The sequence below is a fragment of the Mobula hypostoma genome, chromosome 6 (assembly GCF_963921235.1).
Source record: "Mobula hypostoma chromosome 6, sMobHyp1.1, whole genome shotgun sequence".
Classification (NCBI taxonomy): Eukaryota; Metazoa; Chordata; class Chondrichthyes; order Myliobatiformes; family Myliobatidae; genus Mobula; species Mobula hypostoma.
In genome coordinates, this window is record NC_086102.1 from 165,662,473 (window position 1) to 165,689,775 (window position 27,303).

The window sequence follows — 27,303 nt, forward strand, 5'->3', positions numbered from 1 at the left end:
GAGGGGAAGAAGCTGTTCCTGCATTACTGAGTATGTGCCTTCAAGCTCCTGTACCTCATCCCTGATAGCAGCAATGAGAAGAGGGCATGTCCTGGGTGATGGGGGTCCTTAATGATGATCACTGCCTTTTTGAGGCATCGCTCCTTGAAGATGTCCTGGATGCTGAGGAGGTCAGTGCCCAAGATGGAGCTGATAGAGTTTACAACTTTCTGCAGCTTATTTCAATCCCATGTGCAGTGCCCCCATCCCATACCAGACAATGATGCAGCCAGTTAAAATGCGCTCCACAGCACATCTGTAGAAATTTGTGAGACCATGGACTGAAGGGTTAAAAGTCATGAGATTTGGTGACTGGGTGAAAAACTGGACACAGTACGGTCTTGGTGAAAGGTCCTAGCTCAAAATGTGGACTGCTCATTTCCTTCCATTGATGCTGCTTGATCTGCTGAGTTCCTCCAGCATTTTGTATGTGTAATTCAAGCACATGATTAGACAGATTCTTATTGGAAAGGCAGGGCATTTTCGAAAGCGGTGTAATCCTTTTTCTATTTTGTCTGCGCAGTTCTTAACACAACGTAAGCTTTTGTACTTAATGACCTCCCAATAATGTAATATACAAGTTGATTGTGCCTTTTTTTTTAACCAGCTAATTGACTATCGAGTTGAATTTAGTAGATGGTGGACAAAAGAGATGAGGACGATTAAGTTCCCATCCCAAGGAACAGTCTTTGATTATTATATTGACCCTGATACTAAAAAGTTTGCTCCATGGACAGAAAAAGTCCCAACTTTTGAAACGGATCTAGATACCCCTCTATAGGTAGGATATATGAGGAGCATGCTTGCAACTCAGAAGCGATTCATACAGAACAGAATTAATTATTGTTTCAAACAGGAATTAAATGGTTTTTAACCAGCTTTCAGACAACTGAATGTCACCAAATTGGATGTTGCTTTTATGTGGTTGGACTCAAAATTCAGTCGAACAAAGTACAGATAGTTTAAAAATTCAAGGTTGATGGTGACTAGAACTGGCATTGATATGGCTCTTTCAAATCCCTGTTGTATATTTAAATTTTAATGTTTCCATCATTTGTTCGTAAGTGTGAATTAACAGCCTTGATCTTTCTCTTTAGTTACTTTTCTGAGAAAGGACTCGAATTTAATTCAACACTGTAGATTTAGTGCTTTTCTATATTCCACCAGGCAGAATCAATAATGTGACTGAAGTGAAGAAGATAAAAATTTATGGTATCTTGCAATTTAATGGTTGAAAAGATGCAATTTGAGAGATCATAAATTGTGAAGGAGTTTATGCTTCATTGCCTCTGATTCACTGCTTGCTGTTAGAACTTGATTTGTGACTGTCCATGATGTGTGATTAATGATGTGATCAATGCTTACCTCTGTGCAAGACTTCATTGCTAATGCTCTTCATTAGAATAAATAAAAGATGGTAATTTAAAAAGAAACTTTGAAACATATAACGTAAGATAGCAGATTTTGCTTTGGAGGATTTGCTGTCTTGATGACTGCCTTTAGAATGTTCATCTGCACTGCACTAACGATTAAATTTATTTTTTAATGAATATTATAGAAATTCCTGTTGTATCAACTAACGTTCACAATTATTATTACAGTGGGTGAAAAGAAATGTAGGAATAGCAAGGTCCAGGCCCTTTGTTGGTGTTTTAAGATCTGCCCAACAACTTTGATCACACCATAACTGAACAAAGATAAATAATGTAATTTGCAGCAGTTTTGAAATAGGTTATATATGTAAATTATAGGTAAACTTTGCTGAAAGCTATATATTTTCTGCCTAATCAGCCCTGATATATTGACTGAAGCATATCAGTAAACACAATTTTGCAAGTTTGTCTTTTATTTTGTAGTTCCACTTATTTTCAAATTTACTACATAGAAGTCTCTTAAAATGTATTTTGCAAAGAATTTTCAAATGATATATTATCAATGTTAAGTTTTAATGCTTTCCACCTCCTTTATATAGAAAGTGTTCAGATACAGAGCTGCTAATTGTAATTCACTACACTTCTGATTTTTAACAAAAGCATTGCAACTAACCTGCCCTGCACATTTAAAATGTGTTTCTCAATTCACTGAAATCAACTGCAGCAATCCTTAAAGGCATTTGATACATTTAATCTCTTTGGCTCTTAATGTTTTTGGATTAAAATACTCATTTAAAAAACTTTGTTGCAAATTGCTATCCATGCTTCCTGTAGTGCATTTATAGTCTATCTAAATACATTTTAAAACTGGTGCTTTTTTCCTAAAGTTTATCAAAGGTGCAAAGTTTATCAAATGATAAATGCATTTGGCAACATGTGCCCATAAGTTTGTGTGCTCAAGGTACATTGAAGGCTTGCACAGAGTCTAGGCTGATACTTTACTGGAGTATTGAAGAAAGGCTGCTTTGTGCAGTCTTTCTTCAATACTCCAACTGTCTGTTGTGAAGGATGTTAAATTAAGACCTTGTCAACTTGTTCCAGGTGAACATAAGACCTAATACCACCTATTTATATAAAATTTAGAGTATTTTCTCAGGATCCACAATCAACACTGATCAATTAAGATATCTGGCTCTTTATTTGATTTGCTCTACATGAAACATTTTTTGCAATTTGGCAACGTGAAAATGAGAAACATACATTATAACTGTAAATTATTTTCTAATAGACGGGAAAAATGCAGTTGTATGAACTATTTTAATCATTAATGCTTTGCGGTAGAATCACTACGAAGTTTCAGATTTTTTTTGATGTGTTTTTCTTTTTCTGTAAATAGGACGTACTTGTACATACTCAAGAAATTGTTAGCCTGAAATATTTCATTGATTTACTTGTGGAACAGGGAAAACCAGTGATGTTGGTTGGCAATGCAGGGGTAGGAAAGACTATCCTTATATCGGAGGAACTTTCAAAGTTAACAGAAAATTATATTGTAACTAAAGTTCCTTTTAACTATTATACAACATCAGCCATGCTTCAGCGTAAGTATTTTCTGGCTTGTTTTAATGTTAATTCTACAAGTCACTTGTAGTTACAAAGCCTTTTTGGCTCTTTAAGACTATTGATTTGAGTTACTTAGTTGTAACAAAGCACATAGTGTTACGTTCGATTGATATCTGCTCTCTCTGAAATCCTAAAATGAAACTGTTAATTTCTGGCTAAACTTTGCATTCCCGCATAACGTATGGAGGCATTTACAGTTTTGGAAGTTTTGATATGTGTGATTGATTGCAGCCAATGTGTGTGAGGATGTGGCTTGCAGCGTACTTGGGACAGATCAATGGTCTTTGTGTTTTATTTGGAAAATTTGTCGGACAGCAATTTTTGATTGGCAGCTATATTTGAATGAAAAGTAGGTCAGACTTGTAAGCTACTTTATGGTTCTCTGGGTGGACATTTGTAGTCAGGGCTTTTTTCCCCCCTAAGTATGGTGTCATAGTGGTCTGTTTGCCTGTCTGCCTCTGTCAGTCCAAGCAGAGAAGAGTTTGGATCTATATGTTGGACGGATAACAGCCAATGAACCATATACAAGATTTCAGTTTTCAATAATAGTTCAAAGCAATTAGATTTAGCAATTTTTGATGTAAATATGATGAAGGATAGATTGTAAATCTATAGTGCTCATTGGAAATAAACCACTTGTTCATTTACAATACTGTAAGTCCCAGACAGATAGCTCATTTAGCTTGCCAACCAAATGCCAAGAGTCAATAGATGACTAGGTTGCAGTGTGTCTTTAGAAACACCATCTATGAATCTTGGACTTGTACTATTTACAATAAGTTGACTTTCAACTTCAAAAAATGCAAAATTAATTACTGTATTGTAGGTGAGGTTTTATAAATTGGCATATGTCCATTTTTGCATATAGGTCTGACCCTGCTATCAATCAAGGGTTTTTACCCCTGCATGCACAAGGATCTTTAAAAGTTGAGTAGCCAGTTACCCAATGCTTTAATTGACCTGCCTCGTTGCCACATTTCAATGACCATGTCAGTGATGTGTAGCACCAATTGATGTCTGAACACAGGGAAAGTGTCATCAGATTGTGTAACTTGTAATAACTAATCTTGATCTTGTGTGTTTTTATCTATGTATCAATAAGAAATTCCAATTCATAAACACACTGTTGTCACAGTCCTGTCTCTTGAATGGTCATTTAATTTGATTAATGTTATCCATGTATTATAAATTGTTTGAAAAGTATTTGTAACGTCTGCCCTGCCATTCCCAATCTTACAACTCCAGACTGGGATGGGCAACGCATGACTGTCAATGCATACTTTTGGCAAAATAATTTTTACAATGCAGTGGATCAGGTGCCAGGGTCTGATTCCCAGAAACGGTTTTAACTTCTGGAATACATAATTGTGCATGCAAGCCACCCTTTGTTCCTTTTGGTTTTGTTCAGTTCCAATGTGCTGAAATATGGCTGTAATTAAGAGCTATTGTGACATCAACAGATCACTTTCTGGAAGAAGCCTTCATACAAGTCCCTGCAGAGATGGGATTTGTCCTCTAAGCTCATTCACAGCAGAATGCATCAGCTGGGTAGATGATCTTCAAAGGCCTATTGTGTTTTTTAATGATTTAACTTGATGTCAGAAAATGATTTGTTTCATAATATTAAAAATGCCCATAATTGCATTTACTTTTTAATATAAGAACATTAATTATGTTGTATATATTGAAAAGTTTAATCACTCTAAAGAAATCATTGTCATGCCGGTTTTTTTTATTAACACAGGGGTACTTGAGAAACCTTTAGAAAAAAAGGCTGGAAGAAATTATGCTCCTGAAGGCACAAAAATCTGATTTATTTCATTGATGATCTTAATATGCCTGAAGTGGATGCCTATGGTACTGTTCAACCACATACTCTAATCAGACAACATCTGGATTATCATCACTGGTATGTTTCATGTATTAGAATGTTTTTATGGTGTTACTGATAACTGCATAAAGAATTATGGGCTGAATCTTGAGATGTTGGTGCTTGAAGAGCAGCATATAGAGTATTTAAGTTAAATGTTCTTCCATGAACAAAGGTCCATTTGCCCTTCTTGGCCTGCCTGCCCTTTCCTTTAATTGCATGTTCTTTCCTCAGATAAAAGATGTTGCTTTGTAAACTACGTCCTAGCAATGCCTGGTTCTTTGTGGGGTTTGTAGAATATTTTCTCCACCCTGTTTGGGTCCTTTCTATCAACTCTTTTTGTTTTACATCAGGATCCATATCTCTGCTGTATACAATTTCTTCAACTCTTCAAATTCCCTCACCCTATTTACATGGCCCATCTTGGGCTCTTCCCTTTCCTGGCTTAACTTTTAAAATCTTTATTGAAGGGGATTTGCTAGTATTTGAAGGGCCTCAAATTGCTGTAGTTATCATGATTATGATTTGTCCATCTTGCTTCCTGTAAAATTCCATTCTTCCATTTCCTTACCAGCTTCTGTTCACTGAGCATGACTCCAGTTTCCCTGTTCCTTGTCACTATAATTCTTCATCCCTTTCTTGCTTTGCTCTCTCCTTACCTAGACAGTGATCCAGAGAACCTGAACATTAGCTTGGACAACTGCTCCCCATTTTCTTACATGACGTGTGTATTGTTCTGGACTCCACATTTTCTGTGATGAGCATTCCCAGTCTTTGCAGTTTCTTTTCTAATCTCCAGTAATTATTTTGCTGCTTCCAGCAGGCTATTTTCAGACTGATCTTTTGTTTTGTGATGATTCTTTCACCATTTATTATCAACTCTTCTTGTCATTTAATCACTCCTGTAACCTACTCTTTCACAGATCTTCTCCACTGCTGTCCTGTTCCTCTAAACCTTAACATCTGCTTATCACTGACTCATTTCAGTCCAAGGATCGGAATGTTAATTTTGTTTCTCAATAGCTGCTGCCGGACTGTGTTGAGCACTTCCAACTCTTTCTGTTCTTAACCCAGATATGCAGCATCAATTGTGTGTTTTTAACTGCTCTTGTTAGTTAAAGGACACATGAAGCAAAAATTCCCATTGATAATTGTGTTGGTCGGTCTAAACAAATAAAGCATCCTCACTCAGTCAAATTCTCCTAACTGTGCAATCTTAACAGTCGTCAGTTGCCTCCAAAGGGGTGGCCACTTAATTCCAGTGCTCTGTATGTAGATCCCAAAACAGACATGAGTTCTGTCACAGGAAGAGATTACCAGGAGAACAAAGGAAATTAACATAGAACTGTGTAGTACAGTACACGCCCTTTGGCCCATGATAATTGTGTTGACCTTTTAACCTATTTCAAGATCAATCTAACCCTTCCCTCTCATGTAGCCTGCCACTTTTCTTTCATCTATGTGCCTATTTAAGAGTCTTTCAAATGTCCCCAATGTATCTGTCTCTACAACCAGCATTGAGCTCAGCATAGGACTATTTTAGGGACTCCAGCTCCAGATTTTCCCCTTGGGGTTTACTCCCGAAGCCTTCTCCATAAAATGATTCATATATACTCAAGGCTTCCTTAAAAGTGTATCATCTTGCCTCACTTTTGAAATTCCCTACCTTTAAATTGGAAAAGGAACATTGAGTACAGTGTAGAGAATTTTGAGTGTATTTGTCATAGTAAGTACACAGAGACCGAGAGTAAATGACAGAAGGAACTTCCCACCTCCCACAATACCCACCTTACTACCCGTTGAAACTTTATCTCCTGCCTTCCCCACTTGTGAGAGTGTTCACCTCATCAAATACTTCAGAATCCACTGAACTGAAATGGAAACAAATGACCTTCGATGTTGAACAGTTTCTTCAAAATTCAACAGGGGGTACTTTCAGAGTTCCTTAAGGTTGTTATAGCCAGGGTAGTGTTAATGGGGACAAGCTCCTACTACCTATTAAATGCTCCCAGTGGCGTGCGCCTCAAATAGGTTTTGACAACCAGGTCCAGCTCCTGGCCTTCACATGTGGCTTAGCTACTAAGCCCGGCAGAATTGTTTCTACTGACAGGAGAAGGCGCAAAGGCGAGTTACTGGCACCTTAAAACCATTCGCTTCGGTTGGCAACTCAATCAGGAGAAGGAAAGCTGTGACCTCAAATCTCTGGGGCCTTGCGGGTATACCTACTCATGTGGTAGGCTTCGAGGGTAAGCCCTGAGCGAAAAATCCAGAGCTGGAGCCCATAAGCCAGTCCTACACTGAGTTCAATGCTGACTGGTAACTCCTGCGACACTTCTGGTACCAAACTATGACAGCCTCTGCCGTTCCTTTGGGTTCATCAGCTGCATGGAGGGGGGAGCTTGCCGCATGGGCAACAGTTTAATCTCCAGATTGTACTGCCCAGTCTTGAGTAAACAGCTAGGACACAATATCCATTGCCAGTTCTGACTGGCGGAGGCCTCAGAGACTCAGACTTACAGGATTCTAATAATTGAATTAGAATTAGCTTTCCTCAATCTTTTGCCATCCAAGTTGAGAAGCTTCAGTATGTAAAGTGAGTTTACAGTAAAGTTGGGAAATTTCTGACTCCTTAAGGCTTTCAGCAATTGAATTAACAATCTAGCCGTGTTAAGGTGTGGATCTTAATAGATGCAGAACATTTTACTCACTTCTGGTGACTGTGGAGAAAAGACTTCTACTAAATACTATCATCAGAAAATCAGATGAACCCAGAAAAAACACTATTTTACAGTACTAAACAATTTAAAAAAGGACATGGAACTGTCTAAAATGCCAAGAACTTGACTGACTGCTGTTTCTTTTTGTCATTAGGTATGACAGACAAAAGTTAGTTCTGAAAGAAATTCATAATTGCCAATACATCACTTGCATGAATCCTGCAGCTGGCAGTTTCTCTATAAATATGCGTCTTCAGGTAAGACTATCCTCTGCTGAAGGTAGTAGGGTTAAGGACAATTCTGCTTGTATTAGAACAAAAGGAAACTAAAGGTGAAATAAAAGTCACATGTTCTCATGGCTGCTACTTCTTGCATTCTAAAAATTTCAGCCACCATTCCAGCAATGTATGTGCCATGTTTATCGGATTGTTTTAAATATGGAAGAGCATTTACTTTTAATCTCTGTATTAGTTGTACGTTCACAATTCAGATTTTTGTTCTTTGGTATGATCTTTTTTCACAAATCACATTTTAATTATTTGGGTCACTGGTTTAAGTCTTTGTACCATCTCCAAGTTGTGCATTTTCCTTTTTTTTTGGTATGATATTAAAATTGTACTTAGGTGCAGTTTAATTGTGCTATAAAGTCTCAGTGAACATTCAATCTCTTTTGCAATTCCAATATTCTGACATCAGACAAAATTGCTTTATTCCAATGTATACATTTCATATCATACAATTGTTGAATATTTGTGATCTTTTGTTTGAGTATCTTTTACAGTTAATGCTTGATGTCCTCAATAAAAGGACTATTAGTGGTAATAACTTAATTTCATTAATCTGAACCATCCTAATGGTGTATGACTTATAATGAATGTCTCTCATATGCAGTGAATCTTTGTGTGATTGAAAATGAACCCAGTGTCTAAATGCTTCTCCAGCAGTGCTGTTAGCTGCGGCTCTCTGAGCTTGCATCCAAAGTCTCCAGTCTGTACCTTCGTCTGTCCCTTACAGTTCAAGAGGTTTCCATGGGTTGTGGCACTTAGCGTGAGCACTTTATTCAAAGGGATACAGAAATGGGAAATTGTTATGCACCTATTTAAAATTTATATACTAACACAGTTAATAAGGTGTACAACTGCTTGAGGCCACGAAATTAGCTATGAACTGGAAAAAGTCCAACATATTCAGTGAACTTACCATGAACTTAGATAGCTAGAAATAGTGAATGGGAGATTTTCACCCTATAATACAAGACTGTTTATTTATAACAACTATTGAAATTCTGAAAGCTTCGTCGTTGGATTTTGGTGGTTCTTTAGTACAGCCTTTGACTTTAGACTTTGAGTTGACTGCTAGATGTTCATGCCTGTATAATGGCAGATAAATCTTAAGATACCTATTAGCATTTTGGAACATCATTATCACAGGCAGTAACAATTTTCCTAAATAAATTTAACTGACCATGACTTCATCTTTGAAACTGAATTCCAAAATTCCATGAATGTTTCTACTTTGTCTATCATTAATATAAATGATGTAACCATTGATGCACATCTTTCCAAAATAGAATGTTGGAACACCGAATATCAAATTGTGCTCGTTTGAAACAAAGTGCAAGATGGTACAATGTAATCCATTGCAACATGCATGAAAAATAATGAGTTTGATTCTTGCAAATCTGCATCTATTTTTTCAACAGTCAAATTTGGATTATGATTTTGCTCTGGCATCATTGTCATTTCAAAGTAGTAAATGGTGTATATTTGTAGCTATCATATTTCCTGACCTGCCTGTAGTCTTTGATGTGAACGATCACAACATGTGTCCCTCCGGTGCCTCTCCTGCCCTTCCAGTTGGTCAAAACACTCACCTTGTCCCATTATTACCTATCCCATCAGAGCCAGGGAATTATTTACAGCAGTACTTGAATCATTAACCCCTGCTTTCCCCATGGATGTATTCTTGTCCTATTCCTATCTATGTTGTCTCTGAGAAAAATCATCTGGAAAAATACAATGTTTTCTGTGAGTACAGTATATTGATTCTGCCTGGCTTTAGTTTCTCACTTCCTCATTCAACCTCAGTTGATAAAGGCATTGAAATTTTTGGATGTCAAGTTGGATTTTAAGGTCTGAAGGTGCTGAATTTGTTGAATATGAGAATGAAGTGACTGTGGAAGCAGCACGAGAATGCAGCCAAGGTTTAGAGGTTGATATCCAATCTGCAATGTGCATTATATATTCGAAAGGATTGAAGCAAATAGCAAAATTTAAGACCACTTATTACACCTCAGACAGAGGGGGGCATTAACAGCAGTGGGAAAAGGAGGGCATAAAAATGAAGTTGACCTCTCGCTGTAATGCAGAATGGGTTAAATCAACTAAAACTTCCGGAGAGGGGAAAGGGATGGTATATTCAAAACCAGAAAGGTGTCTCCACTCCAAAGCTTGGATGCAAAGTAGGAAGTGGAAGGATTCAAAGAGAAAATGGACTATGGCTCCCATCATTCAGGTTATTAGTCCCACATGACTGATACATGTGGCTGTGGTAATGCAGATTGAAAATAATTTAACTATGAATGAAATGGTAAGCAAAAAAATCCAGCAGTTTACTCTGTGATCTGGGCAATGAAAGATTAAGCCTTGTGCAACCAGTTAATTTTGCTTCCCCTCCCGGTATATTGTAGCCTCATCACAATGTGATTGCAGCTAGAGTTTTCGCACGGAGGCAGTGAGAGGGTCCACAGCAAAATTTCAGAAGGGAAATAAAAGGGAAGAATAGTTTAAGAATCGGCAGAGGAGGAGGGTCAATGTGGCATCAAATCAAAGGCAAAATCATAGCAGAGACCGCGTTTTCTGAGTTTATTGTACGTGATAGGTTGCAAACAACATATTGTAACATTGTTCTGTTGTAGGCTTTACTTAGCTTTATTATATTCTGTAATTATAGACAGCTTAACATCTTCAGAAATGATCGTTTCAATTTGGAGTGAAGGAGGGGACTGAGCAATTGAATCAACTTGAATTTAGAAATGGTTATGAATATAAATAGTTAATCTATTGTAAATTGTGCGTAAATAGGTTCATTCAATGGATAGTTTAAAGGAACACTGCATTTTTATATGAGTATAGGTGCATTTATGTGCACAGCACTTTTAAGAAATGTTTGACTCATATATGATTGACACTTGTTTAGTTGTAAGTTCACTGTCTTAAAGAATGTCCTGTTTATAGTTCAATCTGTTGAACTGCTTGTGTTTACATCAATACAATGAAAACCCACAGAAACAATTGAAGTGTACTATAATCACCTTACAATAATAAAATGATAATAGTATATTAAAGAAAAAATATTTGTCAAAAATCCTTCCCTCAATATCAGCCAAAACAAAAGAGCTGGTCACTAACTCCAGGAAGTGAGTGTGGTGCACAGGACCCTTTCTACATCAACAGTGTTGAAGTTGAGAGGGCTGATAGCTTCAAGTTCCTAGGACTGAATATAACCAAAGCCCATCCTGGCCTAACCATGTAGATGTCATGGCCCACAAGGCTCACGAAAGCCTCGACTTCCTCAGGAAGCTAATGCACTTTAGCTTGTTGCTGTCGACATTCAATGTTGTCATTCCCTCCAAATTAATCAATAAGCTTCAAAACCTTGGTGTCAATGCCTCCTCATGCAATTAAGTCCTCAGTTTCTTCACTTGCAGACCACAGTCAGTTTGGATTGGCAACAACATCTCCTCCACGATCACCATCAGCACTGGTGCACCATAAGACTGTGTGCTTAGCCCGCTGCTCTACTCACTTTATACTAGTGACTGTGAGGCTCAGCACAGCTCCAATGCCATATGTAAGTTTGCTGACATCACCACTGCCATTGGCTGAATCCAACTTGGTGACGAATCACTATGTGGGAGGGAGATTGAAAAACTAGCTGAGTGATGCCACAACAACAACCTCCCATGGAATGTCAGCAAGACCAAGGAGCTGATTCTCGGCTTCAGGAAGAGGAAATTGGAGGTGCACAATCCTCATTGGAGGATCAGAGGCTGAGAGGGTCAGCAACTTTGAATTCCACAGTGTTATTATTTTGGAGGATCTGTCCTGTGTCCGGTGCATAAGTGCAATGACAAAGAAAGCACCACAGTGGCTCTACTTCCTTAGAAGTTTGCAAGGACTCATCATGACATCTAGAACTTTGACAAACTTCTATAGATATGCAGTAGAGAGAAGACTGACTGGTTGTATCATGCTGTAGTATGGAAACACCAATGCCCATGAACAAAAAAACCTACAAAATGTTGTGGACACGGCCCAGTCCATCATGGATAAGATCCTCCACACCATTGAGCACATCTATATGGAGTATTGTCACAGGAAAGTAGCATCCATTATCAGGTACCCCAACACCCAGGCCATGCTCTCTTCTCGCTGCTGCTATCAGGAAGGAGGTACAGGAGCCTCCCATCAAGTTCAGGGAAAATTATTACTCTTCAACCATCAGGCTCTTGAACCAGAGGGGATAACTTCACTCACCCCATCACTGAATTGTTCCCACATCCTATGGATTCACTTTCAAGGACTCATCTCATGTTCTTGATATTTATTGCTTACTTTTGATGATTAATTTTTCTTTTGTACTTGCACAGTTTCTTGGTTGTTTGTCCGTCCTGTTGGGTGTGATCCCTTGTTGATTCTATTCTGTTTCTTGGATTTACTGCATATGCCTGCAAGAAAGCAAATGTCAGGGTTATATATGGTAACATATACTGTATGTACTTTGATAATAAATTTATATTGAACTTTGTTACCAGTTTTTATCGATGAGCCATAGGTTAAATAATGAACTGAGGAAACAGCTCAGTTCGTCATGAAAACCAGCCTCTCCTCCATGGACGCTCTGTATTTTTTTGCTGCTTCAGTAAAGCGGACTGCATAATCAAAGCTTGCACTCACTCTGAACATTCTCCCTGCTCCTCTCTTCCATCGAGCAGAAGACAGGAAAGCCTGAAGGCATGTATGACCAGGCTGAAGGGGAGTTTCCACCCTGCTGGGTCATGGTATAAGGTAGTCTCCTGATAAACAGAATCCGCAGTCTATCTTGTTATGATCTTGCACTTTATCATTAACCCTCTCTAGATGAAGCTTCTCTAAATGGAAGATTACTAACTGGAGAGAACCCATTAAATAAAGCACACAGAACTAGATGTATAACCATTGTAGACAATTCTAAAATTAATTGAATTACAAGAACAATTTTGAAATTCTCATGCAATGCAAGCCAGCCATGTATTTTATGAGAACTTGCAATTAACAAAAAACTTATTTTCCTCTGGATTTCTACTTTCATTTGCTGTTGAAAAAGTTTGATAATTTTGATTTAATGTTCTCTTATTTTGCAGAGACACTTCTCCGTCTTTGCAGTAAATTTACCAGGAGTGGAGTCTTTGACTACAATATACAGCAGCATTCTTAATGCATACTTTAAAGAAAACAATTTCAGTTACAATGTTATGAAAATGATTAATACTGTTGTTTGGGCTTCTATCTGTCTTCATCAAAAAATGAGCCAGATTTTCTTACCAACAGCAATCAGGTTCCATTATGTTTTTAACTTACGAGATCTATCCAACATCTTCCAGGTATGTTTACATGTTCTGTGTTGATTCACGAAACTGGATGTGTTTAGCTACCAGAATAGTATCTTCTAGAAATAACATTTCTAAAGTACCTTCCTTTTAAAATCAGTACATTTGCTTACAAGTTTGAGTGTGATATTCTTAATACTTTTTATATTTCCTGTGAGTTTTAATGATGATAAACACAGTTATCATTTAGGTTGTAAATCTAGTCAGCTCCATCTTGGTTACTAGCCTACAAAATACCCAGGACGTCTTTAGGGAGTGGTGCCTCTGAAAGGCAGTGTCCATTATTAAGGACCTCCAAGACCCAGGGCATGCCCTTTTCTCTCTGTTACCATCAGGTAGGAGATACAGAAGCCTGAAGGCACACACTCAGCGATTCAGGAACAGCTTCTTCCTCTCTGCCATCTGATTCCTAAATGGACATTGAATCTTTGGACACTACCTCACTTTTTTTTAAATATACAGTATTTCAGTTTTTGCATGTTTTTTAATCTATTCAATATACATAATTGATTTACTTGTTTATTATTATTTCATTTATTATTTATTTCTCTGCAAGATTATGTATTGCATTGAGCTGCTGCTGCTATGTTAACAAATTTCACGTTACATGCCGATGATAATAAACCTGATTCTAATTCTGATTTTGTGCTTCCAGGATGAGTTTGTAGCTCTTGAGTTAACATTTGGATCATAATATAGAGCTTGTAGTATACAGAATGGATTCCTTCAACAAAAGCTAGTTGTGAGTGTGAGAACACTAAAACTTTACCAGAATGGCAAGTGTTCAATTGTGTACAAAGCAGTAAGTTAAGACATTGTTCATGCTCTGTCCAACTTGGCTCATCCCAGACTGTGGGAAGATAAAGCTGCATTTTTCCATTCTTTGCCTTGGGTACAGTGGCAGAGCCCAATTACTCTGGAGAGTTGTCCTGCTGATTCTGTGCCAGGTTAGATCTGGCATTGGTTTCAAGAACCTATTCATTATAATGAGCCACTTGGGGCAAAGATTCAGAAGATGAGCATTCTTAATTACTTACATACACACAAAATAATCTGCAGATGCTGGGACCTCCGCAACTTCCGCCACCTTCAACAGGACCCCACCACTAAGCACATCTTTCCCTCTCCACCCCTCTTCGCTTTCCACAGGGATCGGTCCCTCCGCGACTCCCTTATCCACACATCCCTCCCCACGGATCTCCCACCCGGCACTTATCCCTGTAGGCGTAAGTGCTACACCTGTCCCTACACCTCCTCTCTTGCCACCATTCAGGCCCCAAACAGTCCTTCCAGGTGAGGCAACACTTCACTTGTGAGTCTGTTGGGGTCATCTATTGCATCCGGTGCTCCCGGTGCGGCCTCCTCTACATCGGTGAAACCCGACGCAGATTGGGGGACCGCTTCGTCGAGCACCTCCGCTCCGGCCGCCACAACAGACAGGATCTCCCAGTAGCCACCCACTTCAACTCTGCTTCCCATTCCCATTCAGATATGTCCATACATGGCCTCCTCTACTACCATGATGAGGCTAAACTCAGGTTGGAGGAGCAACACCTCATATACCGTCTAGGTAGTCTCCAGCCCCTTGGTATGAACATAGAATTCTCCAACTTCCGGTAATTCCCCCCCCCCTTCCCCTATCCCTATTTCACTCTGCCCCCTCCCCCAGCTGCCTACCACCTGCCTCATGGTTCCATCTCCTTCTACTACCCATTGTGCTTTCCCCTATTCCTTCTTCACCTTCCCTGCCTATCACCTCCCTGCTTCCCCTCCCCCACCCCTTTATCTTTCAAATTACTGGTTTTTCAACTGGACCTACCAGCCTTCTCCTTCCCACCCTCCCCCCACCTTCTTTATAGGGCTTCTGCCCCTTCCCTCCTCAGTCCTGATGAATGGTTCCAGCTCGAAACGTCGACTCATCATTTCCACAGATGCTGCCCGACCCGCTGAGTTCCTCCAGAGTGTTAATTATTTGCATTATTTGATGGCTTTGATGAACTGATTTTAAAAATCAACTTTAAAAAATTACATCATCAATAGGTTTCAAATACCTTTAAAAGTCAGAAATATTTAAAGCTACCTTTTAAGTACCTTTGATTTATAGCTAGCAAAACACTGTCCCAGTTACCAGATACCCGAGGCATTTCTGGGATAGAGCTCATTCCTGTGTTTCAGAAGACCTTACTGGAGTCAATTTAATGGATTATCTCAGTCAGACAATGCTTTCAGATTGGGCTTTTTGCTTAAAAAGTATTTTTTTTACTGGAACTGCTGATTTTTAACCAACATAACTGGGCATTCGACTGCCAAAGTTTGACCTTCCACTCTACCATTACAATGATCCCAATACACAAGCTCTGTTATTTGGCTTTTCATCAGAATCATAAACTTCCCTATCTTGACCTTAGCTGGATTGGGAAGTCTGCGTGGTGAGAATATAGCAGTCTAATAATTTCATTGGGAGAGAATAATTACTTTAAATTCATTCAATTGCTTTGAATTATGTTCTTAGTCCTTTGATATTTTCTTTGTGTTTTTGCAAATGCGTGTTACATGAATGGGCAACTGTGTGTGTACCAGACTGCCTTGCCCTTCTCAAGGCAATGGAAGGATACCACTAATGCTGTCCGCAAATGATCCAAACCACCCCCCCACCCCCATTCATCGAAAAGGTAGGTGAACTGACATACACTTTGATTCTCAGGGCAACATCCCTTGCAGAGAGAACTTAACTACACTCACCATGTCACTTGAGTACCCAACACTCTAAAACTGACACCCCGTATCAAACTCCATACAAAAAGATATCACCAAGTGGGCAAAGAAAATAGTTTAAGCTTGTGTTTAAAACCTTGTAGAAATGCAGTATCCTCACTGACTCCTGGCAAATCATGGCCAGTCATTGTGAAAAGGAGGCACTCAGTAGTGTGTAGAACCTCAAGGGTATTCATTAGGAACATAGAGTCTCCATGTGGGTGACATCTGGAAAGGAACACTTCACAAACTATCCATCTACCCATCCCATCAGCCTCCACTTGCCCCCTCAATGTAAGAGCTTAAGGCTTCCTCTCTGACTCCATCAGCCACCTCGAAACATACAAAACTGAAGTAGAAGCAAGTCTTTGATTTCAAGAGCCAGCCCAAGAAGAGGATATAAGATATAGGAGCAGAATTAGGCCATTTGGCCCACTAAGCCCCAGTCTCCTGCCTTCTCCCGTATCCCTTCGTGCCTTGACCAGTCAAGAATCTATCAACCTCTACCTTAAATATACATAAAGACTTGGCCTCTGCAGCTGCTTGTGGCAAGGAATTCCACAGAATTGGAGTGTGTGCATCAAGGATTTCTGCTAGCTTTGGGGGGCAGGGGTGGAGGTTTACTTTGTTTAAATCAGCAAAACTATAACCATATAACCATATAACAATTACAGCACGGAAACAGGCCATCTCAACCCTTCTAGTCCATGCCGAACTCTTACTCTCACCTAGTCCCACTGACCTGCACTCAGCCCATAACCCTCCATTCCTTTCCTGTCCATATAGCTATCCAATTTAACTTTAAATGACAATATCGAACCTGCCTCAACCACTTCTGCTGGAAGCTCATTCCACACAGCTACCACTCTCTGACTAAAGAAGTTCCCCCTCATGTTACCCCTAAACTTTTGCCCTTTAACTCTCAACTTATGTTTGAATCTCCCCCACTCTCAATGGAAAAAGCCTATCCACGTCAACTCTATCTATCCCCCTCATAATTTTAAATACCTCTATCAAGTCCCCCCTCAACCTCTACACTCCAAAGAATAAAGACCCAACCTGTTCAACCTTTCTCTGTAACTTAGGAGATAAAACCCAGGTAACATTCTAGTAAATCTTCTCTGTACTCTCTCAATTTTGTTGACATCTTTCCTAAAATTCAGTGACCAGAACTGTACACAATACTCCAAATTTGACATTACCAATGCCTTGTACAATTTCAACATTACATCCCAACTCCTATACTCAATGCTCTGATTTATAAAGGCCAGCATACCAAAAGCTTCCTTCACCACACTATCCACATGAGATTCCACTTTCAGGGAACTATGCACCATTATTCCTAGATCCCTCTATTCTACTGCATTCTTCAATGCCCTACCATTTACTAAGTATGTCCTATTTTGATTAGTCCTACCAAAATGTAGCACCTCACATTTGTCAGCATTAAACTCCATCTGCCATCTTTCAGCCCACTCTTCTAACTGGCCTAAATCTCTCTGCAAGCTTTGAAAACCTACTTCATGATCCACAACACCTCCTATCTTAGTATCGTCTGCATACTTACTAATCCAATTTACCACCCCATCATCCAAAACTGATAAAGATAATTGAATTTTAACTGCATATTATGTTCTGTGCAAGTAGAATTGCTATTATGTTTTGTACACATTTAAAATAGATTGTACAGGAAGATAATTTCATCCACAGGTGCACCAGTTTGAATTTGTCCAAGAGAAAAAAAAGTTCCGAGGAGGACATAAGGAGTTTGCAAAGACAGACAGACAGATTGTGTGAGGTGGCAGAGATATATCAAATGGAGCATATTGTGGGAAAATGTAAAGTTGTCCATTTTGGCAGAAATAAAGAATGACAGAACAGCAAAGTGTGGGTACAGGCCCTTCTGCCCCCCCCATGTTTGTGCTAACCCTGATGCCATTGTCAATTCATCCCATCTGCCTGTACATGACCTGTATTCCTCTGCCCTCAGCCTGATTTGTCTTAAGTACCACCATTGTATCTGCTTCTCTATCTTCCCTGGCAGCATGTTCCAGGCTCCAACTATTCGGTGTGTAAAAAAACATAATCGTACAAATTTTCCTTTAAACATTTCCCATCTCATCTAAAACCTAGTATTTAAGATTTTCACCCTAGAGGGCAAAAGACTCTTGCACTCTATCCTATCCATGCCTCATAATTTTATGTGCTTATGTCAGGTTTGGGTGGTGGGGTGGAGATACGGCTCTACCAAAGGAGATGTCAGAATCAGAATCAGGTTTATTATCACTGGCATGTGACGTGAAATTTGTTAACTTAGCAGCAATACTGTACATAATCTAGCAGAGAGAGAAAAAATACTACGAATAATAATAAATAAAATAAAACATAATAAACAAGTAAATCAATTATGTATATTTAATAGATTATTTAAAAATGTGCAAAAATAGAAATATTGTATATTAAAAGAAAATGAGGTGGTGTCCAAAGCTTCAATGTCCATTTAGGAATCAGATGGCTGAGGGGAAGAAGCTGTTCCTGAATCGCTGAATGTTTGCCTTCAGGCTTCTGTATCTCCTACCTGATGGCAACAGTGAGAAAAGGGCACGCCCCGGATGCTGGAGGTCCTTAACAATGGACTCTGCCTTTCTGAGACACCGCTCCCTTAAGATGTCCTGGGTACTTTGTAGGCTAGTGCCCCAGACGGAGTCGACTAAATTTACAACCTTCCCTCCACTAGCCTGCTGGTCACCCTTGGGCAAGGTGTAGTGATTGCTTAGCATCTCCACTCCCATTCTTCTGCCTCAGCGACCACTCCTTAGTTGCCTTGATCTCTGGAGCCTTGCTCTTTCGGTTCTGTCTGTATGTAGGAGTACAGCCAAATGATCTGACTTGCCAAAATGCAGTCTAGGAAAGGGATGATAGGCATTCCTTATCGTGGTGTAGCAGTGGTTTTGTGTGTTGGGACCTCTGGTAGAACAGGTTATATGCTGGTGTTAATAGGTACAATTGTTTCAGCTAAGAAGCTCTTGGATAGGTAGATGGAGGGGAGAGGCTGAATGCAGGAAATTAGGTGGATGACATGATTAGCACGAACTTGTATGGGTGAATAGTCTGTATCAGTGCTGTATTGCTATGACTCAGCATCTAAAAGGTATTGGTGAGGCTGGACTGGTGTTTTCAGTATTGGTTTCCTTATTTAAAGAAAGATGTTCATTAATTTGAACAGCATCTAAAAACTAAACTTTTTCAAGTGGTAGAGTGTGAGATGACATGTTTTATGAACTTTTGAGCATAATTTTAAAGATTGATATCATGTGTGCATCTGCTTAAGTCACAAATGATTCTGGCTGCGTGTGTTTTAGGGAAACTTTCAGAATTAAATTTTGGTTATTTACAGATGGTGGATTGAGTACTCATTCAAACATTTGATACTATGCAATTTTAGCTGAATTAATCTGACTGTAATTGCAGTACTTAAATATATCAAGATATTTCATTTTTACATGCAAAATGTATTTTGGAAAAAAAATCTCCTTAGACAATGTTTGATTGGACGCACATGTGAATCACTATATAGCGACGTGCATTTGGGTTTGAATGGAAATTTGATGATGGTGGTGGGGGATGTTGGTGTTTGGGGCAGGAGGACCTTTCATCTTTGGATATTTTTGCCACCAGCTTACCATTTGTTTCCAAAGTAGTATCTCTACCCATAAGTTTCCAGTTTACAACCACAACTTGTTAAAATTCAATGAAAATGGTGATTTTCCAAAATGCGATGGTTTTGATTATGGTACTGAACCGTTAAAAATGCTCTGTAAATAAATACCCAAAGTAACAAATAAATGAGGTGTGGTGTGGCTTTAACAGTTTCTTTGGTTTGGAAACTGTGGGCGCTGGAGTGCAAAGAGAAGGTAGTATGATTGATCAGATATTGTATGTGGGAGAGCTGGTGAGAGTTAGCAATCTAATCTTTTGCTATGCATTTCTGCCTCTTCAACAAGTGAACTTCCCTCTCCCTGTTGCGTGTACTTCAGTCACAGAAAGGCAGTGGGAAATGTACTGGAGATTTCTCGCTGGTGCCACTTTTCAGCCATGCTGGGTATAGCCTGTTCCAGTTTCTTACACGATCTTTCATTTTCTGTCCCTGATTTCTCTTCAATAATTCTTTTTATTTTGTCTTTAAATTGAGGGGGGAAGGAGAAAGAGCAATCCCTTTATTAAAATGACACCTACTGTGGCTGCTGACTTCACAATATGATTTATTGCTTGTGAAACAGGAGGGTGTAACATAGAAACATAGAAAATAGGTGCAGGAGTAGGCCATCCGGCCCTTCGAGACTGCACCGCCATTCAGTATGATCATGGCTGATCATCCAACTCAGAACCCTGTACCAGTCTTCCCCCCATACCCCCTGATCCCTTTAGCCACAAGGGCCATATCTAACTCCCTCTTAAATATAGCTAATGAACTGGCCTCAACTGTTTCAGGGTATCAAGGCTATTGGTTTATTATTGTTAAATATACAAAGACAAACTGAAAAGCTTGTCTTGTACACTGTTTATAGTACAGATTAAATCATTACACACTACATTGAGCCAGAATAAGTTAAAGTAATAACAATGCAGAGGGACGGTGAGCAGAGATATGGGTGTGAGTAATCAAAATGTCACCATGGCCAGATCTAGGTGTTTATACTTTCTCATTAACATAATGGAGAAGAGATGTGGAGAAAGTTGGGAAGATAACTCCAAAGCTTGTGGCCTTCGAATGCAAGCAACCAGAATAAGAGATCTCTAGGCTTTATGGGGATGGCTTTGATAGAGACAGGTTAAGTTCATGGAAAGAGGAACACAAGATTAGTATTTAAATTAAGTCATTGCAAGATTAGGACTAAATTATGTCTGATGGTAAATTAATTTTTAACCGTATTTGAAGTACAACAGTGGAGTTTTAGATAAGCTCAAGGTGTGATGGAGAGGGGTTGAGAAAGGTAGTCAGGAGATGTCCAAAGCACAAAATAAGGGTTTCAACGACAAATTAAATGGGCGTAGTATTGAGTGATTTTATTAAGGTATTCAGTGACCCTGATGCTGGATTTTTAGGGGGTCAGATATTCATTACCGAGTCAAACAGGGACATAATATTTGGAAATAGTCTGGTTCGACTTTGGATAGCCATTACACAGAATCATCACTCAAATTAGACTGCACCTCATTCCTGATATATTAATAGCACGTAGATAAAATGCCCTAAAGTGCTCAATCAAATTCATGAATAGTTCTACTGTAGCTGCAGATATGAACATTTAATGATGAAATAATTCTGTGTGAAGCAAATACAATGTTACTTGACCAGCACCGTAAACCGAATAAATGTACAATTTTTGAGATAAATAACTGATGGACTGATTCTGATGTTTGCCAAATATTCCTGTTTCCAGGGAATTCTTTTTGTTACTCCAGATTATGTACGGCTGCCAACAGATTTAATTTCTTTATGGCTTCATGAATCGTCCAGAGTATATGCTGACAAACTAATGGAAGAAAAAGATATTGAACTATTTTACAAAGTCCTTTTTGATACTGCAAAGAGATACTTTGAGGTATTGTCTCATGAGAGGGCACCAAGTGCTCTTTGTTTCATAACCAGTCTCAAGCCCAGAGGCAGCCACAATCACAATCAACTTCCAAATAGAACTTCGTGTTCCTGACTTGAAAATATCTCCATTAGTAAATGATTAACTGAAACAACTAATTTTGAAGTAATAAATCCATTTATCCACTTAAACATTTTGATAATCAACCCAATTTGACTAAAGAACTCCACATCAGACTATGAAGCTAATGTTTCAAATATTTGAATATAACTTCGTGTTATTGTGACAAATTCACTGTTATTTTGGTTTTAGGTCATTGGTGAGCATATTTTCACCCAAAAGCCATTGATTTACTGCCACTTCGCCCAAGGTGTCGGAGAGCCTCGATATTCGCCTGTAACTGATTTGAAGAAGCTACATAGAATTCTTACAGATGCACTTGAACATTACAATGAACTACATGCAGTGATGAACCTTGTTCTATTCACTGAGGCTATGCAGCATATGTACGTATTATATAACATAAAGCTTCTTTAATGCAATACTGATAAAAGTAGATTAGTAAAAATATTTTAAGTGACCCAATATAAAAATATATTATGTCCCATGACAGCTGTTGAAACGCAATATTTGCAATTGCATAAATCTGATCTGCTTCAATTTCCTTAAACATTCTAAACACTGCAGCACACATAACCGGACTTCTGCAGAATATACCTCGATCCTCTCTAATTTCCAAAGTATCTAAGGTGTCAGAATATTCAAGTGACTTATTGCTATTTAAGATGACTCACTTCTATCAAGATGATTATAATGGGAGATCGGGTTGAAAAACAACAAAACACAAAAACAAATGCAAATATCCTTTTCAAAAGGGTCCTCCTTAGGCATTGGCTAATTAATTCCTTCATAGTGGCCTGCTGTTTTTGCATGAGGGAATTTTAGACTTTGTAATCAATGGTATTGGCAGTTTTTTGAGGTCATCTGGCAATGACATTTTTTATGGATTATAACAACAGATTATCTGACAGATTAAAATTACTAATGTGCAATATGGTAAATATCTACCCTTGTATTTATATTACAAACTTTTTTTAAAAAATCTTTTCCCTGGGTTCTTATTGTAAATTGCCCTGTTCTTCCTGTATAGGACAGTTTTTAGTCCAATATGGAACCTAAATTTTAATTTAGACTAAATCATTCTGAGTAGAGTGTTATTTTCCGATCAGCTCTCGTTTCAAAAAATTCACAATTGAATATTAGAAATGTAAGCCATACTGACATTCTCCGAACAACATTTTCCACCTGTCAGGTTGTAGAAATGTAAAAACAAAACTAAAAACTGTGTTTTGTTTTGGACTGATGAAGTAAAATGGAATAATTGAAATTCGGTGTTTCATTTAAAGAGAAAATGTGTTCAGATACTGACTGGTTTAATTAAGTGTATTCTCAAACCAGATTTTAAAAATAACATTAATCCATCAGTTTGCATGTTGCTTAAAATACTATAATGGAAATTTCTATTATGTTGCTGTGACAAGTATATTTCCATTGGGAAATTCTGGATAACTTGCGCCTGTTTGAGTGGAGAATTTGTCCAGTGAGGCCTATTTCAGATGCCTAGTTTCTCTTATCTAAACAGCAACAGATGCATGCCGAGTTTGGATATCATAAAACCATAAAACATTCATTAATCTCTTCGAATGTTATATTAAGGTCCTGTATTAGATATTGGTTTGTCCTAAGTACAACCACCAAGTAGCCAGCTGTTTTGTAGCTAATTGGTTTACGCTAAATTGAGCCAGTAGTCATTAAAGGCCTACTACATCCTACCATAACAAAAACTATCTTTAGGCCCCCTTGCTGCCAAAGAAAATGACACGTCATTGCCAGCCATTAGTTGTTTCCTCCTCAGATGCAACCCAGGTTTGTGGTCAATATCCTAGTAATAGTGTGTCTACGTTCTGTCCTGCCTCAGGTTCCATCCAGAACATCTACTGGTCACATAGCTCATTGGTACTGAACCAATGCAGACATCAACTTCTGTTTTACTTTACTCCTCAGCAGAACTCATTCAGCATGTTGTGGACATTCTACCACGATGATCCGTATATCCATCCAGTTTTGAGGCCTTAACTACTTGAGGGCAGCTACAGTGAATATGTATTTAGTTGGATGTTCAGACATAAATGTCTGTCATCATTTAAAATCTAGGATAAAAATACACAAGTATGGGTGGGGACATTCAGCTCTTGAGCAAAATTTACCATTCTGAGAGATCATGACTGTTAAAGGGAATCAAATGATATGAGATTAGTGCAGAAAAATGGTGTTAATCTCATTTACTGATGGACCTGGCGCATGATTCTTTATGGCCGACTTCTGCTTGTTTTTTTTAGTGCTTTTTCGTTCTTATGTAACTCATTTCCTACATCATTCCCATATAAAATATTTTGATCACTGTTTTGAATATTTTCATTTCATGGATCCGCAGCCTGTTGGGCAGAGAATGCCAGAAATTCACAATGTTTTAATGAAGAGATTTGTACACAACTGACTTCAATGTCTTGTACACTGAGGAAAAATGCACACACAGGGCAACAAATACTTTTTCAGGTCTTAAATTCCTTTATCTGTTTTAGATTTTTTTTGCAGAAAGAGGGTATCAAAATAAATTTTTTAAGAAGTTCCCGCTATTACAATCTCAGTTTAACTTCAGACCACATCCTTGTTACGTATGCAATATGAAAATAACTAAAACAAAATATACAAAACCATTACGGTAGTGGCAATTCTTAAAAAAACAATACAAATAATGCTAGAATCCCACTAACCCTGCACCTTATACATGACATTGAAAATATGAATACATCTCATCTTACTAAGAGATATACTCACATTTGGCACACCCGTGCTTAACTTCCAAACACATATAGTCTAGACCTTGAAATGAGTTCTCCTCGCTCACGCTGCGTGAACAGAGATTAACACATTCACATTACTCTGTTAAATTCACGTTTGGTCATGAAACAATAAAGAAAGACAAATAAACCTTTACGATATATTGCCTTGTAGTTGAATGACTAAAAAGCCTAACCTAGTAGGCCAATTAAGGAACTTCACAATCAGGCTATTCAGCAGTGATCAATTTACTCGTGAAAATCTGAAAGCATCCACATGAGACTTGTTCTGGAGCTGCTCTGGCCTATGGTCAGGCCACACGTAGATCCCCTCCAGTTCACCTACCAGCCCTGACTAGGAGTTGAGGATGCTATCGTCTACCTGCTGAACCGTCTCTATGCCCACCTGGACAAGCCAGCGAGCACTGTGAGGGTCATATTTTTTGACTTCTCCAGTGTGTTCAACACCGTCCGCCCTGCTCTGCTGGGGGAGAAGCTGACAGCGATGCAGGTGGATGCTTTCCTGGTGTCATGGATTCTTGATTACCTGACTGGCAGACCACAGTACATGTGCTTGCAACACTGTGTGTCTGACAGAGTGATCAGCAGCACTGGGGCTCCACAGGGAACCGTCTTGTCTCCCTTTCTCTTCACCATTTACACCTCGGACTTCAACTACTGCACTGAGTCTTGTCATCTTCAGAAGTTTTCGGATGACTCAGCCATAGTTGGATGCATCAGCAAGGGAGATGAGGCTGAGTACAGGGCTACGGTAGGAAACTTTGTCACATGGTGTGAGCAAACTTATCTGCAGCTTAATGTGAAAAAGACTAAGGAGCTGGTGGTAGATCTGAGGAGAACTAAGGTACCGGTGACCCCTGTTTCCATCCAGGGGGTCAATGTGGACATGGTGGAGGATTACAAATACCTGGGGATACGAATTGACAATAAACTGGACTGGTCAAAGAACACTGAAGCTGTCTACAAGAAGGGTCAGAGCCATCTCTATTTCCTGAGGAGACTGAGGTCCTTTAACATCTGCCGGACGATGCTGAGGATGTTCTACGAGTCTGTGGTGGCCAGTGCTATCATGTTTGCTGTTGTGTGCTGGGGCAGCAGGCTGAGGGTAGCAGACACCAACAGAATCAACAAACTCATTCGTAAGGCCAGTGATGTTGTGGGGATGGAACTGGACTCTCTGACGGTGGTGTCTGAAAAGAGGATGCTGTCTAAGTTGCATGCCATCTTGGTCAATGTCTCCCATCCACTACATAATGTACTGGGTGGGCACAGAAGTACATTCAGCCAGAGACTCATTCCTCCAAGATGCAGCACAGAGCATCATAGGAAGTCATTCCTGCCTGTGGCCATCAAACTTTACAACTCCTCCCTTGGAGGGCCAGACACCCTGAGCCAATAGGCTGGTCCTGGACTTATTTCATAATTTACTGGTATAATTTACATATTACTATTTAACTATTTATGGTTCTATTACTATTTATTATTTATGGTGCAACTGTAACGAAAACCAATTTCCCCCGGAATCAATAAAGTATGACTATGACTATGTAAAACACATCAAATTACTGATATTCGAGATTTACAAACAAATATAAACAAATTTATATGGATATTATCAAATATTATTCACTTTTCCTCACCAAACCTGGAAAAAACATTTGAACATCGTCCTTTCCTGAACAAGGCAACTCTTTGTTTTACTCCATCCGTGAAAAATGACAACACCGTTTTCTCTTAAAGGCACAGGCAGCTATTTTAGGTGAATACATAAGTGCACTTTAACAATAAAAAAAATGATATTCATCAGTCACCTGGTAACAAATGTTATACTTATTTTGAGATTTTAACTCTAATTATTCCACAGCCAGCCAGAGGAGGCCATTCTTCTCACAACTAGCTTGAAGGACTCTGGAGAATTGTATAAGAGTCAATTAAATCACCATCTAAACCCAAGGGAACACATTGAAAAGCAAACGCTAGAAATCTGAAATAAATAGAGAAATGCTTGGGATACTCTGTAAGATGGACTGCAGCTGATGAAGGGTCACTGACTTGAAACATTAGTTATTTATCTACCCCCATATGGTGTCTGACTTATTGGATGTTTCCTGCTTCATTCAAGGGAATACAGGCTTTCTCAGCTCCTCTTACTTTAAGGAAAGACATGAACTTGTGTTTACTTTCTGCAACTTGTGTAAGGAAGGATCTGTATATTAATATTTCCCAGTAACTGCCAATTCAAAATCATGGATATAATGATTTTTAAAACAATGGACCAGTAACTGGAGTTTACAACATTAACATCACAATAACTTAAAATTTTGAATTCATGCTCTCTCTAAAATAGCCTTGTATTGATTCATATTAAAGTGAGGCCACTATTCTCGGACTTCCTTAAAATCCTGATTGATCAACTGATTACACTTCTCCATGTCCGAAATGTGTCGGACTCTGTTTATCTGTGCCAAAAAATCTATCAAACTATGGTTCATAATGGGTCTGTAGGGATAGGTAACATATTACTTATATCAATCATCCCTAGATGCATTAAGTTAAATGTTATAAATATTATTTTCAGGGCATATATTCAGTGTTTTTGTGGGTGGGGGGAGAGAGGATGGGGGGTTGATGTGACTGTTCCATTTTTGTTCAGGGAGGAGGGATTTGGGGGTTGAAGATCATGATGCCTTCCTTTTTAATTTCATGGCTATCCGGAGAAGAAGAATTTCAGAGTTGTATACCTTGATAATAAAATG

The 27,303-nt window shown here is 38.8% G+C and overlaps 1 protein-coding gene across 1 annotated transcript in view; it reads left to right on the forward strand.

The window, feature by feature from the left end:
* Nucleotides 1–27,303, forward strand: part of dnah9l (dynein, axonemal, heavy polypeptide 9 like) — a 317,674-nt gene that overhangs the window by 168,144 nt on the left and 122,227 nt on the right. The window contains 8 exon segments of the mRNA XM_063052593.1: nt 647–820; nt 2,809–3,013; nt 4,780–4,833; nt 4,836–4,944; nt 7,777–7,879; nt 13,027–13,266; nt 21,471–21,632; nt 21,939–22,132. Coding sequence (XP_062908663.1) covers nt 647–820; nt 2,809–3,013; nt 4,780–4,833; nt 4,836–4,944; nt 7,777–7,879; nt 13,027–13,266; nt 21,471–21,632; nt 21,939–22,132 — 1,241 coding nt within the window.